The 16,096-nt window shown below is 38.8% G+C and overlaps 1 protein-coding gene across 3 annotated transcripts in view; it reads left to right on the top strand.

Annotated features, from left to right (window-relative positions):
* Positions 1–16,096, top strand: part of CHN1 (chimerin 1) — a 198,549-nt gene that overhangs the window by 165,173 nt on the left and 17,280 nt on the right. For all 3 annotated transcript variants that reach the window (XM_060106036.1, XM_060106037.1, XM_060106038.1), the window contains one exon: positions 10,320–10,404. In XM_060106036.1, the coding sequence (XP_059962019.1) occupies positions 10,320–10,404 (85 nt within the window). The remainder of the gene's footprint in view (positions 1–10,319; positions 10,405–16,096) is intronic.

Genomic DNA, 16,096 nt, shown 5'->3' with positions numbered 1-16,096 from the left:
CGCAACGAGACACCCTCACACCGCAACAAAGAGTAGCCCCCGCTTGCCGCAGCTAGAGAAAGCCCACATGCAGCAACGAAGACCCAACACAGCCAAAAATAAATTAATAAAAAAATAAAATAAAATTCATTCAGAGGACATAATTTAAATTTTATATGCACCTAAAAACAGAGGTTCAAAATATGTAAAGCAACAACTGAACTGAAAAGTGAAATGGACAAATCCACAATTATAGATGGAGATCTCTACACTTCTCTCTCAGAGATAGGACAAATAGACAAACAGAGAAATAGAACAAATGGAAAATTAGTAAGGACTTAGAAGACTTGAACAACAGTATCAACCAATTTGACTTAGCTGATATTTGTATTCTACTTGGCAACAGCAGAATACACATACTATTCAAGTGAACATGAAAGATTCACCAAGATAGACAATATTCTGGGCCATAAAACAAGTGTCAATAAATGTAAAAGGATTGAAATCACACAAAGTTTATCCTCTTATCATGACAGAATTAAATTCAAAATCAATAACAGATATCTGAAAATGTTCCCACATATTTGGAAATTAAACAACTTACTGTTAAATAACTCATGAATTAAAGAAGTAATCACAGGGACATTGGAAAATATTTTGAACTGAATAAAAAGAAAAATACAACACATCAAAATTTGTGGAATGTGGCTGAAGTAGTGCTTAAAGTGAAATTTATACCATTAAGTGCTTATTTGGGGAAAGAAAAAAAAGGTCAAATCAATTAGCTTCCACCTTAGGAAACTAGAAAAAGACCCAATTAAACCAATAGAAAAATAGAGAAAATCTGGATCTCTTTTTACTAGAGCTTTAAAAAGGGTTTGAACTACATAGTTTAATAATTTTTTTGCACATTTTAGTCAAACCTTTTTCCAGGTGTATTAGAGGAATACTTTATTCATAATATAATATGTTTTAACAGCAAACTGCTTTAGATGACATTTTTACAACCAAACCAAAGAGAAATTGAAATCTGGTTTTGTGGAAATGTTAATATTAGTACAGACTTTGAGGCTTTGTGGAATTATGGATCATAAGATAACGTGGATTAGTCTGAGGCTTTTTTAGTCTCTCAGTGTTCAGTTTACATACTGCAATGCGGTATAGAAATTATCTGTCACTCAGCTGTGTATTATACAGTGGATTTTATTGCACAACCAAGTTGATTCATTGATTTTATTTTCCCGTTATATCAATACCTTCATAATACAACTTTAGGAGATTGGTATTTTGAAGTATTGATTCACTGTGTCGATATTTTTTACTACTGGTATTTGAATGCAAACATTATTCCAAGTAATGAAACTAAACTGTCAAAGTAGAAGTGTTTTAGGTATGGCATGTGACATGTTTAAACTTTAACTGTTATTCAGTTTAGAGGTAAAGCTCTCATTAGAGCTCCTATGAAAAGAAATTAAAAAGAAATTTGCTTCTGAAACCTGGAAAATGGCTAAACGTTAAATTACACGTTTTTTAATACTTTAAACACCCATATTTTGAAATGGAAAGTGTTTTTTAATTACTGGGTGATATTTATTGTTATATCATCTATTATACAAACTGTACCTTGTAACCTGATAAATAAATAAAATAAATGCCTTGATTACTTTGGTGTTTCCACTGCCTGATTTCTGGATTTCAAGTCGATGGCTTTGTGCAAGGGGCCACTCTTGCAGCTTAGAACAGAACCTTGACACCAGAAACTGCGTTCGTGTTCCAGCATTAATGTGGTTGTGTACGGTTCTAAGCAAGTTCATTTGCTGTAACTTTATTTATTTATTTACTTTTGGCCACACCACGCAGCACGGGATCCCGACCAGGGATCGAACTTGTGCCCCCCTGCGGTGGAAGCGCAGTCTTAACCACTGGACCTCCAGGGGAAGTCCCTCAGCTGTAATTTTAGAGATATTTCTCCTTCATTGGGCTAGTGTTGATAGGGAAATGTAGATCATGAAGGAAGCCATAAAGAAATTTCAACTTTGTTAATAAGGCCCTGTATAGGATTATGGTGAATGGACTGTGTGAGTAGAATTGATAATAGTTCATTATTTTATCTGTGCATGTTTAAAGTATTGTTTTCTATACCGATTAATAAAAACCATTTTTATGTTTTTCATGTGGAAGCAGAGCTAAACTATTAACAGTGTCCTAGTAATTGCCCCACTAGTGAAGTACAACTCGTGTTGTCATAGCCTGACCATGTTATATCAGCTTTTTCCTGTAGTTAGTTCTCATATTTAAGGGGATACCTCTTATTTGTGATATGACCATGGTATGTCCAGCAGGCTTTTAGAGTTATCTCCCTCAATTTTGAACAGTTTCCTCACTCTTGAAACATTAGGTCACGGAGTTTTCTGTCATTTGTCATGCTTTTCACAGTAATACTTCTGATGGTATTAACTACTTGTGAGGTGAAGTGTGTGCCTCACAGAGTCCCTGCACAACCATGTGTAGCAGCCAGTTGTAGAAGCCGTTATTAGCACCTGTGCCCCTTCACCAGCTGTCCAGTAACCCCAGGCACACAGAACCTCCTAGATTCTGTCTGCCGCTGGCCAGAGGGTGTGCCCCTCCTCCTAGACCAGGCACTCACCAGCCCCAAGTACTGCTCGAAGCCATGTTTCAGCAAGCGCTCCGGGCATTCCTTCTGCCTTTCCTGCTGTGGGCACCACCTTTCATGTCCGTTCCATCAGGACAAGAGGGGGAGGCATAGTCAGCGTGGTATCAGTGCTGCTGGCTTAACCGTACCCAAACCTTACTGTTTGTTATAGATTTTTCCTGAAGAATGTTAAGACCACTAATAGTTTAAATAACAAGGCAAGAAGGTATTGCTTTGATACTACAGATACTCCTGTTTCTAAGTTCCCCCTCCCTACCTTTTTTTCCTGTAGGGAACCTCTATACAATTTTATGTATTTGTTGTTAATGATCATAGCCAATGTTCTACATTCTCTTCTCATCGCGTAGTATAAATCAACATATACTTTAACTGAAGAGGTCAAATTAGGACCCAAATTCTAAATTCCAAATCTTTTGGATCAAAAACAAGCCATCTTGGTGAGGCTAAAATTGGTTACTTAAAAGAGTACATTCTGGTTGCCCTAAAGATAAAAATGGAAAAGAAAAAATAAGAGAGAGAGAAAGCCTTTCCTGCCCAGCTGCCTGCCTACCTATGTTCCTTTCCTTTCGATTTTGATCATCTGTTCTCTCCCTTCATTGCCCAGTACCGCGCTGGAGAACTGACTCATCAGGGCCTCCCAAATTAAGAGCAGCAGCTGAAATGTCATCCCCACCTTCTCAAGCACAATTTCATTTCCCCCAACGTTCTTACTGCCTCCAACACAGTTTACATTTGCAGCAGGCTTTGCAGGCATGCTCCTTGGCTGTTTGCATTCATGCTTATTTCTAGAGGTAGTGTTATGGCTTGGAAGGGATAATGAAGTTGTGCTGAATTTTTCTTTCTCTTCTAATAGCATGGAATTCTTTTCCACTGTTTCTGCTACTGACATTCAAACTGGAGATGTGAACGTCAGAAACATGAGAAGCAGACCTGCTGGTTTTCTTATAGAAGCCAGGGTTTGGGTCAGTATAACGGTAGGCCCAGTGAGAATGGCTTCAGTTTTTACCTAGGTCAGTACACAGGAGACACAGGACCCTTGGCCTGTGCCACGTGGGCCTCTCAGTAGCCCACCCATCTCCCTTGCTGTCTGTCCTTTTCAGCCTGCTTCTGACCAGTGCCCTCCCTGTGACAGATTCTTTTGGGTCCATTAGTTAATCCAGTCTTTCATCTCCAGTTTTAAGGTGATTGATGTGACAGGAGGTATTCACAGGTGAGAGCAATCTCAGATGCCATGTTGTCCTTTTTCCAGTTGCAAAAGAGAAGAGGTCTTTAAAACAAGTTGCTATGCCCTCTGTTCATGAAGGTATAATTCAAGCCGTGTACTCTGTCACTTTCATTTGTCGAGATATACCAAAAGCTTTGGAGGTGGCCTAGAAAAACAATACTTGTGGCCAACTTACGAGGTTACTGTTCTCAGGACCATCTCTGACCTCACTAATACTGTTATATGATGATGCTGATTGTTACCAAAACATCCCCCAAAGGAATCCCTTTTTTATAAAATGATCAAGTGATTTGTTTAAATAACTCTAAGGGAGAAACAGTCCTGTTTATAAAGGAATTGGTTATTTTCCCACCTTATAAAGGCAGTGTATGTCATTATGGTCATACAGTAAACAGCAGAAACAGAGGTGGCTTCTGCTTATATGAAACAGTAACTAGAGACTAAAGAATGTCACAGAATAAAAAGCAAGATGCTAACACCTCCTTTCTCACAAGACCACTGTCCCTCAGCCTCAGCTACAAGAAACACAGACAAGGAGCCAGAAATTTGGTGGGTTTCGTTTGGTTTGGTTTCTTAACACCTTCAAGAGGAAGACAGATGACACATTTTCTTGATTTATATCCAGTGCTAGCAAAGTTATCAGATTTCCTGGTCCATAACTAAGAACTGGTGGATGGAAAAGGAAGAAGGGTTAGGAGGAAAGAAAAAGAGCCAACAACTTTAGAGAATAAGAAGAGACAGGAAAACTAAAACACAAACTTATGAAAACATAAAAATCTGGGGCAATTTAGAATTGAAATCCCCTAAAAATGGAAAATGTCACTTAATGAGTGTTCGTTGTGTTCTGTTATGAAGACATCAGTAATCTTGATTCCCTGAGTGTTGACCTGTGCAGATGTCTAAGGGCGTCTGCTACAATACAGGGAATCACAGGCACAAGTCACTCTGTCTTATAAACCAGGGCTTGGCCCGAGCTCCTGCACTCCTTTTGAACCACTCAGGCCTCCTTTCTACCAGATCCCACCCTAGCTCTTTCTTAGCATTCTCCTAAGCAGAAAGAACCCCCAAGATGCAACTTTTGACCTTTTAATTATTGCGTTTTGAATGCCTGTTACATTCTGATTTGATCATTCTGAGACGGGTAATCAAAATACGACCATATCTAGGAAGCAGAATTATCTGCAGGTGTCAGCGCCCTAGAGCCTCAGCTGCAGGAACAGCGCCCTGTTTCCGTCGTGCTAGGTAGAGGAGAACAACTGCAGAGCTATTCTAAGTTTGTACAATTTGTGCAACTGACTTGTTAAAGATATCTTTTTCTGAATTGGTAAAATATGTGATAAAAACATCACTGATAACGTAAAACTGCATATAAAATAAAACATTTAGATAAAGCTCAGATATAACACAATCACCCTTTTTAAAAGAAAGTATTTGTCACTTTTTCCTTAATGCACTTGACACTATTATAGTTTGACTGTAATGACATCCAGGAAGGAAGCTTGCTTTCAAGTCCAACAGCCCTTCTCTGAATTTCTGGCCAGTTCCAGTTCCTATTCCCCACTTTTTCTAAACTCTTCATTGGCTCCATGACTGAACTTACTTCCTAACACACAGAAACTAGACCATTGGGTATAACTCCCTTAGCCTTCTGCCTCCAGGCCCCCCGCACTCCTGCACTGCACAGCCATCCTCTCCCCCTTACCCTTGGCCCTGCCAACACAGGGAAGGGGAAGAGTTGAATTTTCTCTTATTCAAAACTAATCCCTCTGCCCTGGCTCCCATCTCCACTGGATGCCCTCAGGAACCTTACGCCATGGGTTACCTCCTCTTTCTCAGCAATCTTCAATCAGCCATTTCCACCTCTTCCACTGTTTCCCTCCCACCTCACTTCCAAACCTGTTCTACTTCTCTTCCCCGTTAATGCCATCTTCCCCCTAAGAGTTAGCCCTCGTTCTTCCTCTCTCCTTTGCCTCCGATTCAGTTAGTCACCAAGCGCTGTTGATTCTGCCCCATGTTCTCCATCAGTACTGTCTGAGTTCAGATCCGTGTCATCTGTTACCTGGACTACTGCTGTAGCACCCTTGTCTGTCTTCCTCCAGCCTTGTCCCCTCGACTGTGTCACTTTCCTTAAAAATCTTGAGTGGCTCTGCATTGCTGACTGAACACAGTATACATTTGTAGGCGTGGAAGAGGTCCCGTCTGCCTCTCAACTCCTGCCACGCCGGTCATTAGGGTCACCTAATGCACCCCGCTCCAACACGCCTACCCCCATTCAGGCCTGATCTGCTCACCTGGCTGACCCTGCTCATCCCGGAAACCGCAGCTCACACATAATACCTGAGCAGTGCCCACCCCAGCTACCCTCACACTTTGCAGACACTTTCAGAAGAGGCTTTTCACATTATATTTAACAGGAGAAACCTATGGTGAATTCCTTGAGCCAATATTTGGTTTAATCTTTGTATATGTCATCACCTAATAACTGTTTATGAATGAATAAAAATAATTAATGAGTGACGTCTATTTGTTTTGATGACCTCTAGGGGAATAAAAAAGATAAAAAAAGACTACAATACTCCATTTTTACAAATACAATCCAGCGTCATGAAAGTCACAAAACAAAATTTAAGAAATAACAAATTTTAGGGCTTCCCTGGTGGCGCAGTGGTTGAGAGTCCGCCTGCCGATGCAGGGGACGAGGGTTCGTGCCCCGGTCTGGGAGGATCCCACTTGCCGCGGAGCAGCTGGGCCCGTGGGCCATGGCTGCTGGGCCTACGCATCCGGAGCCTGTGCTCCGCAACGGGAGAGGCCACAACAGTGAGAGGCCCGCGTACTACCAAAAAAAAAAAAAAAAAAAAAAAAATTTTAGATACAAAAACTCAAAAGGGAATCCAGTTAAATCCTGTTATACAAATACAAGTTTAGTAAGCTTCCAGTGCTTCAAGGCTTACTTCTAGAACCATTTCCTGGAGAGCTACATAACCTGCCTTACAAACAGTTTAAAAAAACGAAAGTAGGGCTTCCCTGGTGGCGCAGTGGTTGAGAGTCCGCCTGCCGATGCAGGGGACATGGGTTCGTGCCCTGGTCCGGGAAGATCCCACATGTCGCGGAGCGGCTGGGCCCGTGAGCCATGGCCGCTGGGCCTGCGCGTCCGGAGCCTGTGCTCCGCAACGGGAGAGGCCACAACAGTGAGAGGCCCACGTACTGCAAAAAAAAAAAAAACGAAAGTAAAAACACCACCACCACTAAAACCAGCCCCAAGTGGCAAGATGCCTTTATAAAAACCTGTCCAAGAAGGAAATGTATAAAGAACAATTTCCTGAAGATTACTTTCTGAGATACATGTGTGATCCTCTGATTAGAGAACATTGGACCGCTCATACAGTGAAACCCTTCCTTCAGCATATATAATATGAAGAAATGCCCCAAGGTTTTCAAAAGGCCACATTCATTACTGCTTTGTGAAGGTGAGGAAGGGAATTGGTTCTATCACAACATCTCAATACCCAGTTGTGTTTGCCAAGAGCTCTTCTCTGTTTCAGTGGTTTACATACCAGTAGAACTTTAACACCCTTTATCATGAGTAACTGGCAGGTACAAAACCGGACTTCCTCCACACTTCTTATCTAGTTTATTAACCTTACCAAGTTAAGTAAAACTGGATTATCCTGAGACTTCCCCTAAAAATAACTTCACAATTCTCTAGCTATTTCATGATTATATAACTTTTAAAATATGAGTCAGTGCTATCTGTTTCATTCATTCACCTCAGATTAAAAGCAAGATTACATACTTTATCCAGTTTTATTCACTCAGAGGAACACAGAAGAAAATAAAGACATCACAGACTATCTGAAAGTTGATCTTGAGCTCGGCTTCAGGAACTCCAGGAAATGCTTTCAATTTACAGGCTGTGAACATCATTAACAATCCAGAAGCAACTGTATCTGCATTCCTGACCCTTTTCCATAAAAGACATAGAAGGGATTATGGCCGCCTTTTCAAAATCAACACAACATTTTGTACTTGAGTTTACTTGGCAGTGATCAGAGTCACAAGCACATACCTGCTTGGAATGAACCCTGGGTTATTCACTGCTACCATATATGGATATTTTGGCCAGTAGTAGTATTTCGAATTCTGATATACCATATTTCATTGATTCTACTATATGCTTTTTTTTTTCATTTTAACATCTCTGAAATTGGGATTAAGCTTATAATCAGTGGCGTGTCATAAATTAATTGGCATGGTTTTTCTAAATGGAATATATGTATCTTACATTCAGGGTAAGTCTTATGTTCAGTAGCCTCTTAAGTTTGAAGTAAGTTTGTTTGTTTATTTGTTTGTTTGTTTAAAATCACTTACTGTTATACAAATAAGACCTAATTAAACTTAAAAGTTTCTGCACAGCAAAGGAAACCATAAACAAAATGAAAAGACAACCTACAGAATGGGAGAAAATATTTGCCAACTATGTGACCGACAAAATATACAAACAGCTCGTATAGCTCAATATCAAACAAACTATCCAATCAGAAAATGGGCAGAAGACCTAAATAGACATTTCTCCAAAGAAGACATACAGATAGCCAAAAGGCATATGAAAAGATGCTCAACATTGCTAATTATTAGAGAAATGCAAATCAAAACTACAGTGAGGTATATCACCTCACACCGGTCAGAATGGGCATCTTTAAAAAGTCCACAAACAATAAATGCTGGAGAGGGTGTGGAGAAAAGGGAACCCTCCTATACTGTTGGTGGGAGTGTAAATTGGTGCAGCCACTATAGAGAACAGTATGGTGGTTCCCTAAAAATCTAAAAATAGAGCTACCATATGATCCAGCAATCCCACTCCTTGGCATATATCTGAAGAAAACCATAATTTGGAAAGATACAAGAACCCCAAAGTTCACTGCAGCACTATTTACAATAGCCAAAACATGGAAGCAACCTAAATGTCCATCAGCAGATGAATGGATAAAGAAGACATACACATACACACACACACACACACGACGGAATACTACTAAGCCATAAAGAAGAATGAAATAATGCCACTTGCAGTAACATGGATGAACCTAGAGATTATCATACTGAGTGAAGTAAGCCAGACAGAGAAACACAAATACCATATGATATCGTTTATATGTGGAATCTAAAAGGAAGGAAAAGACACAGATGAACTTATTTCCAAAACAGAATGTTTACCAAAGAGGAAAGGGGAAAGGGGGAGGGATAAATTAGGAGGCTGGGATTAACATATACACACTACTGTGTATAAAATAGATAACCAACCAACAAACAAAAAATCACTTATATAAATAGAACAGTAGTAAAAATGACAGTCTTAGCTGTGAATTTCATTATTTGCCCTAGCTGTTTTGGCAGATATTTATGTTGAAATCAAATCGTCACACTTTGTGATTTTCACTCTCTTGTATTACTGTTTTCTGCTGGAGGAAATCATATATATGTAAGAAATTATCTCAAGTAAATGCAATTTGATACAGATCAGTAACTTCCTTGTTCCCTGTCCCTTTTCTTTTGACTTATTTCTTGAGTACATTTTTAGCCAGTATTTGCTCAGAAGTCTTAAAGTGTTACTGATAATATTCAAGATATTTTTTCTTTTATTCTTTAATGTTTGGGGTTTGGATTTATTGCTTCTCTATTCTACCAATATTTTTTCATTTAGGTTAAGCTAGAATGGCTTTTCTTTCCTATCCATAAAGTCTATAGGTATCTTGGCATTTGAATCCTTTTTCTTTGGAGGTTCCTTTCTTAGAGATAAAAGAATCAAATGCAGTAAAACCTTTATGAGCTGGAAAGATGACTGAATAATTACTGTATTCAAACAGGGTTTCTGATCAACTGTAGCTTCTGCAGTTTCTAAAATATGTTCATTTTCTTTTGCTAACATAGTATCAAATGGTTCTGAACAGATATTAGCCCTTTTTGATGATTCTGTTGTAACCAGCCACTAAATACCACCTTCACCACCCGTGGCCCTAACTGTGGTCACAGAGGACAGGAGATGGATCATCTGACAAAATCCTTACAGACAGATTCTGTCTCCATCACTCCTCACCCCGCTTCACGCCGTAGCGCTCAGAATATGTCCGTACTTGTATAGCGCACAGATGAGACTGCTTCCAGCTGGAGGGGACCAGTTGGAAAATTCCACTGTAGAAATTGTTTTCAAAAATAAATAGCAGAATATTGGTTTGATTTATCACCATTTCTAAAACAAAGAGGAAATCAAGCTCTGAAGGAAATTGTAACTGCTTGGCAGTTCCACTCAACCAGGGTTTTTCTAACTGTAACCATATTGTGCCTCTTGATACTGACTACGGCTTGTGTATGACTGCCTGGAAGGGAAATAATCTCCTCATCTGTAATCTCCCCTCGGGCCACTTTTTCACTACTCTTTTTCAGGTCCACACATTCAGGGGGCCGCACTGGTGTGAATACTGTGCCAACTTCATGTGGGGACTCATTGCTCAGGGAGTGAGATGTGCAGGTAAGAGCTCTTCCCTTTTCGCCTGATTGTGTAAGTTATGAAGCTATAAGGAGTAACTCATGAGGAGCTTTGCTATTCTGCACATATAATGGGCTGGACCCCCGTTTGCTCTTAACATGCAACAGGCTGGATTCTCAGGCAGCCAATCTGACTATTGATATTTTATCTGCCCTTCACCTTCTTGTACTTAATGGGCAGCAGTCTGGTCCATTAAAAAGAGAGAAATTGTCTTGTTCAGAAAGTCTGATAAAAGGAGACAAAAGTAAGGCAGTTATATTTGCCTTGCCTTTGATGTTGCAGCAACTAAATTTATAAGAATGATTTTTTTAAAGCAGTGTACAGGGACCTATGATTGTTGCCTTAGAAACTGAATTTTAAAGATAACTTGTTAAGCTGAATTGTCCTTACTAAATTTTGTGAAATCAAATTGAAGCTTTAAAAATCTGTGAATTTATCTCAAAAGATGATTACCAAATTCTGAAAAACCACTTAGTCACTAATGTTTTGTTTGTGACATTTTAAAATCTTGAATATGCCCTATCTTCTTTATAAAATATGACCATAGTATTTTAGATTTAAATTTAGAAACTTGAAGGTTTCCACATGAAGAAATAACCAACTCAGGGATTTACTGAAATGCTTTATGAAATAAGTAGTTATTCACATAATGTGAAATTCATTTGTATAGAACAACTATACTGAGTACTGGCCATTTATTCAAACTGCTCTAAATTCTGGTATAGGCTTAAAAATAATTATTTAAATTTCAGATGTGTAATGTTAGGTCATAGAAGTTTCTTTCTGCTATTTAAATTGTAAAACTAAAAAGTATCTTCTTACATGTCTTTTGCCTGAAGCTTAACTCTAAAAATGTATGTGAAGAGTAAAGTATTTCAAAATGGTAACTGAAGTAATTCTGTCAAATTTAGCACTGTAAAAATCCACATTTATTTTGTGGCATGATTCCTAATGGAATATTTTTGTTGTCCATTATGTGCAGAAACTTCTGGGGTTTGATTTTTCTTATTTCTAAATTGCCTTTTCTTTGAATAGCAAGGTGTGGTATGCATTGTATGTGCACGTTCCAAGTCACCCTTCCTTCGGTTATAACTCCCTTAGCACCACTAAGGCATGATAAGGTTCCAGGCATGTATCACTAGCCAGATCCATTCAGGGACCTCGCTGCCATGAGGAGGGGGATGAATTCCTCACGTCTTAACTTTGAACTGTGCAGAGGTGTCCATCAAGGAGAGCCTCAGCTCAGAGCCAGTCTAATTCCTCCAACATCCTAGAGGGCTGACAGCCCCATTTGCAGTTCTCTGCCCAGAGAATAAATGAGGACAACATTATCCTTCTGGCTGGTGGTTACCCAGAGTCAGGATGAGGACCCATCACTAGGAAGGTTGTGGTTAAGCCTTTGAACGGAACATAGTCGTGTAGTTAAGAACATCCACGTCGTTGTGGTGTTTCAAAGGCAAATGGAGTACCCTTTCCAAAGCACAAATCACCTGCTCGAAGAATGGTCGTCTTAAGAAGCCTGGTTTGCCTTTATGACATAGCCTTGACCAGCTGAGACTGCAACCATTTCTTACACATTTTAAGACTGTCACTAATTCAAAAGCTTTTCTTTTACTAGAGTGATGATGTTTATCATTTACATTTTGAAAGAGTGAAGGCCATCTACATGGAAATTCTGAGTCAGCTATTAGCAGAGAATTAGCACAACACATGTGAATAATCTTTGGCCATACGCTACAACCCCAAATCATGTTTAGAAGAAATGTTTTGGAATGTTTATGATAGTAATAATGTGAAGGAAAAGAAGAAAGAAAATGATTCACCCCATCCCATAGCCACCCACTTGATAGCCTCCACTTTTTATTTTGAGTAAAGGTCAACCATGTAAAGAAAAGCCTTTTCATTTTATGTTATATCTTGTCTTCAAAAGCATTATATTCTGTGTGATTGGAACCCTATTACTGAGCAATATAAGAAGAATTCAACCCATTTTTTTAAAGTATGGAAGGTTGGGATTTGAATTAACTTCTGTTTTCTATGACAACTAATTACATTTAGATTGACGGTGGGATTCTTTCATCGGAAGTGGCTCATCCTGACCTTTGAGCCATCTACTTTATATAAAACAGAATGCAAAGAATTAAGAACTTCAAGAGAGAGAGAACTAACTGTGGTAGGGTGAACGTTGGCTCCCCAGAGATGTCTACTTCCTAATGCCTAGAACCTGTGACTGTTTCCTCTCATGGCAAAGGAGACTCTGTGATTAAGTTAATGAAGTCGAGACGGGGAGATTACTGTGGACTGTCAGAGGGGCCCAGTGTAATCACAATCAAAGCGTCCCTGTAAGCGGGAGGCAAAAGAGGCTGAGTCAGATAAAAGGTATAAGAACAGAAGCAGAGGTCAGAAAAGAGCAAAGATGCTATGCTGCTAGCTTTGAAGATGGGGGAAGGGGGCCATGAGCCGATGAATGCAGGCAGCCTCTGGAAGCTGGAAAAGGCAAGGCAAGAAACAGATTCTCCCCTGGAACCTCCCGAAGGAGGTCTTAGGCTTGCTAAGGCCTTGATTTCAGTCCAGTGAAACTGATTTTGGGCTTCTGACCTCCAGAACTGTTAGATGATACACTCATATTGTTTTAAACCACTGAGTTTATGGTTATTTGTTACAGCGGCAACAGGAGACTAATACATTAGCCACTAAGCATTAAAGCTTTTACTTCCAAAGAAAAATGGAAGTAATACTGCCTGTCAGAAAAGAGATGTATTTATCTGCTTTTGATCACTAAGACAGCTTGCTTTGTTCTGGTTTCTTTTTTCAAAATCCACCAAGGCAGAAGAGAGGTTGTCAGGAATTTTTAAAGGAATGTTTGCCAAAAGCAGCAGTTTTGTATCCCACCACCACCCACTTTTTTTTTTTTTTAACATTATGCAAAGTGTTGGGTGGTGTTCCAGTCACCAGGCTGGTGGCAGAGTAGCTGAAGGAATCAGACTGAATCCAGCTAATAGCAAGCAAGCTGTCCCTTCAGTACTGAAAGCTCTAGGCTCGCTCAACACCCACAGCTGACGAGGACAACTGAGGGAGCAGCAGGGACAGTCATGGGGATGCAGTCATTGCAGACATGATCTTTCCAAAACTCCACAACATGAGGGTCCACAGTCGGCGTTAAACATCTCACCTACCACAGTCTCCCTTACTTTAGGCTTCTTTAAAGTGAGTAAAATGACGTTGCAAGAGACCATCTAACTGCAGCTTGGGAGTGGTGCTCCTCCTACTAAAATATTTACCATCAAAGTAAGTGGCCTTCAAAAGTTAAGTGCAAAGGATCATTGTTGTTCAGATGGAATAATTTTCCCAGACCATTTTTCCTTTCTTTATGAAATTTAAGCTTATAGGTTAAAGTAATCTATTATAAGATCACCAAACATTTCTCTCATGAAAAAGACCATTATTCCACCAGCATTCCTGAATTGTTTTCATTTTAGCCTTCCCAAAATATTCTAAGCAGTTAAGCCGGATAATAATTGTAAATCAGACACATCAACTTAGTGTTGGTTATTTATGAAAGTGACTTCATTCTTCCAGTGTATCATTATCATTGCTGCCGGCCCCCAAAAGGAAATGGCAGTTTTTTTCCTAATAATAAAATGTATTTATTGCTTTGCGTATACAAGCGCTTAACTTTTAGGTTGGAGAAGGGGAAGTAATTTCTTCTATTTTAATTACTGATTTATTGTACCTAAAAAGTTATGTTTGCCCTTGTAACCCAATGAGAAATTGGTTAGACTTGCTTACGACTTTCATGTAGCTCCTTTTAATTGAAAGCAGTGTTTTCATAAATATCCCAAAGAACAAAGTATTCTTCTTAATTTTGCTTGTGAAAATAATGACTTCTGATGCATGTTAGAAATGGGCTAGTCCCACTTTTCCTGGGTGGGCGTGGAGGTGGAGGTAGGGACAGCTAAGAGACATGTTTTAAAATAAAACTTCTATTTGCAATGAATTTAAAATAGGAACACTCATAGAAAAGAATGAATGATTACCTTTCCTTTCAAAACACACATTAACATTACCCCTTAATCCTATCAATAGAATATAAATAATATCAGCTATTTATTTCAAAAAATAGGTTTCTGTGCTTTTTAGATATAAAGCACACATGTTTTTTAGAGAAATCAAGCCCAGAAAATCCGAAAGTAACCTGAAGTTAGTATTCTAATAGAAATACTTGATTAATAAGGACAGAATGAAATATGATTTGAATTTCTCATTCCTCCTTTTATGTGTTTATTCTGTGCTTATTAACTTGAAGAATTGGGAGGGGGCAATGTGATTTAATTGTAACATAAAAATAACCTACCAAACCAAGAGATGCAACAAATGAAATAATCTTTTATGGACTTTTTTTTTCCACTCATACTGTAGAGCTTCCCTGGGAGAAATTGAACTATATAGGAGTTATATGACTTTAATAAATAAGTATGAAAACCAAATAAAGTCTTAATGGCAACCTGAAATATTGATATATTGCTAGTCCCTGAAGCAGCAATTTTCAGAGCAAGCGCAGAGCTGGTATATTGCACTGTGAACTTAAGGGTATAACGATACTTCATTTTAATGACTTTACCCTATCCTTTGGTCTTTTGAAGGACTTCATATCCAATCCTGCCAAAAAATTTGGGCTTTGAAATTTATTTCTAAAATTGAGCATAATATATTGTCCCATAGTTTAATCTTATCCAAATGTAAGAAAGAATATCAGTTTAGGAAACATTTCCCTTCTTGTTAAATACCTAAATCTGAGCTCAGTCATCTCTTTATCCAGTTTTCACTGAGTCACAAATAAATTAGGCATTTGCTGATGTGTAAAATGGGAGATAACTGCAAACATTCAAAGGAAAAACGTTAATATTAGTATCAGACCATTAGGGCCATTCAGATGTTTTGATATTCTGTGGATGCATCCAAATTTTACTGTTTTACCTTCTAGTGGATTTCCACTTACTTAGGAAAGAATGTGACAAAACAAGAATATAATGCGTAGGTTTTATCACTGCTTTTTAAAAGTCCTTGCCAAATCACATATAGATTTCTGTAACAGTAAAATATAGCAGAGCCTTTTAAGCTCAAGCATATACAACAAATAATAGGTACAACATACATTATTGAATAAGAGGTTGAAAATAGCAAATTCATCTTCAACCCTGAAAACAGTAACTCAGCGTACATGTTGTACTGCTGGTGAAAAGTGGTATATATATCCTTCAGTGGGAAGAGCACAGGGTGGGAATTAGGAAGCCAAGGTTTAAATCTCAGTTCTACCAGTTTCTGGCTGAGCAACTTGAACAAGTCATTTAGCCTCTCTGAGCTTCATTGTCTTTGTGAAAAGAAGACACTGGGGTAGGTTGTTACTAACAGCCATCTCCAGCTGGATCTGTGACTTCTATGTACACAAAGTATGAGCCACATCAACATTATTTTTAGATAATGAAGCTCTGCTGACTTTTATACTTTTAAAATATTATGTAAGAGTTCTTCCAGTTCTAGACGAGTTGAATAAATATGTTTTATTCCTCACAATAATGATAACAAAAGACCCTGGACAGAATATATACATCAATTATCAAAAGACTGAAAGTTGGGTAAAAGAAGGAGGGCTGAGTAGGGACCTCAGGGCTCA

This window comes from Mesoplodon densirostris, chromosome 8 (genome assembly GCF_025265405.1).
Source record: "Mesoplodon densirostris isolate mMesDen1 chromosome 8, mMesDen1 primary haplotype, whole genome shotgun sequence".
NCBI lineage: Eukaryota > Metazoa > Chordata > Mammalia > Artiodactyla > Ziphiidae > Mesoplodon > Mesoplodon densirostris.
The sequence above is the reverse complement of the archived record's forward strand: the minus strand, read 5'-3'. Positions and strand labels throughout refer to the sequence as shown.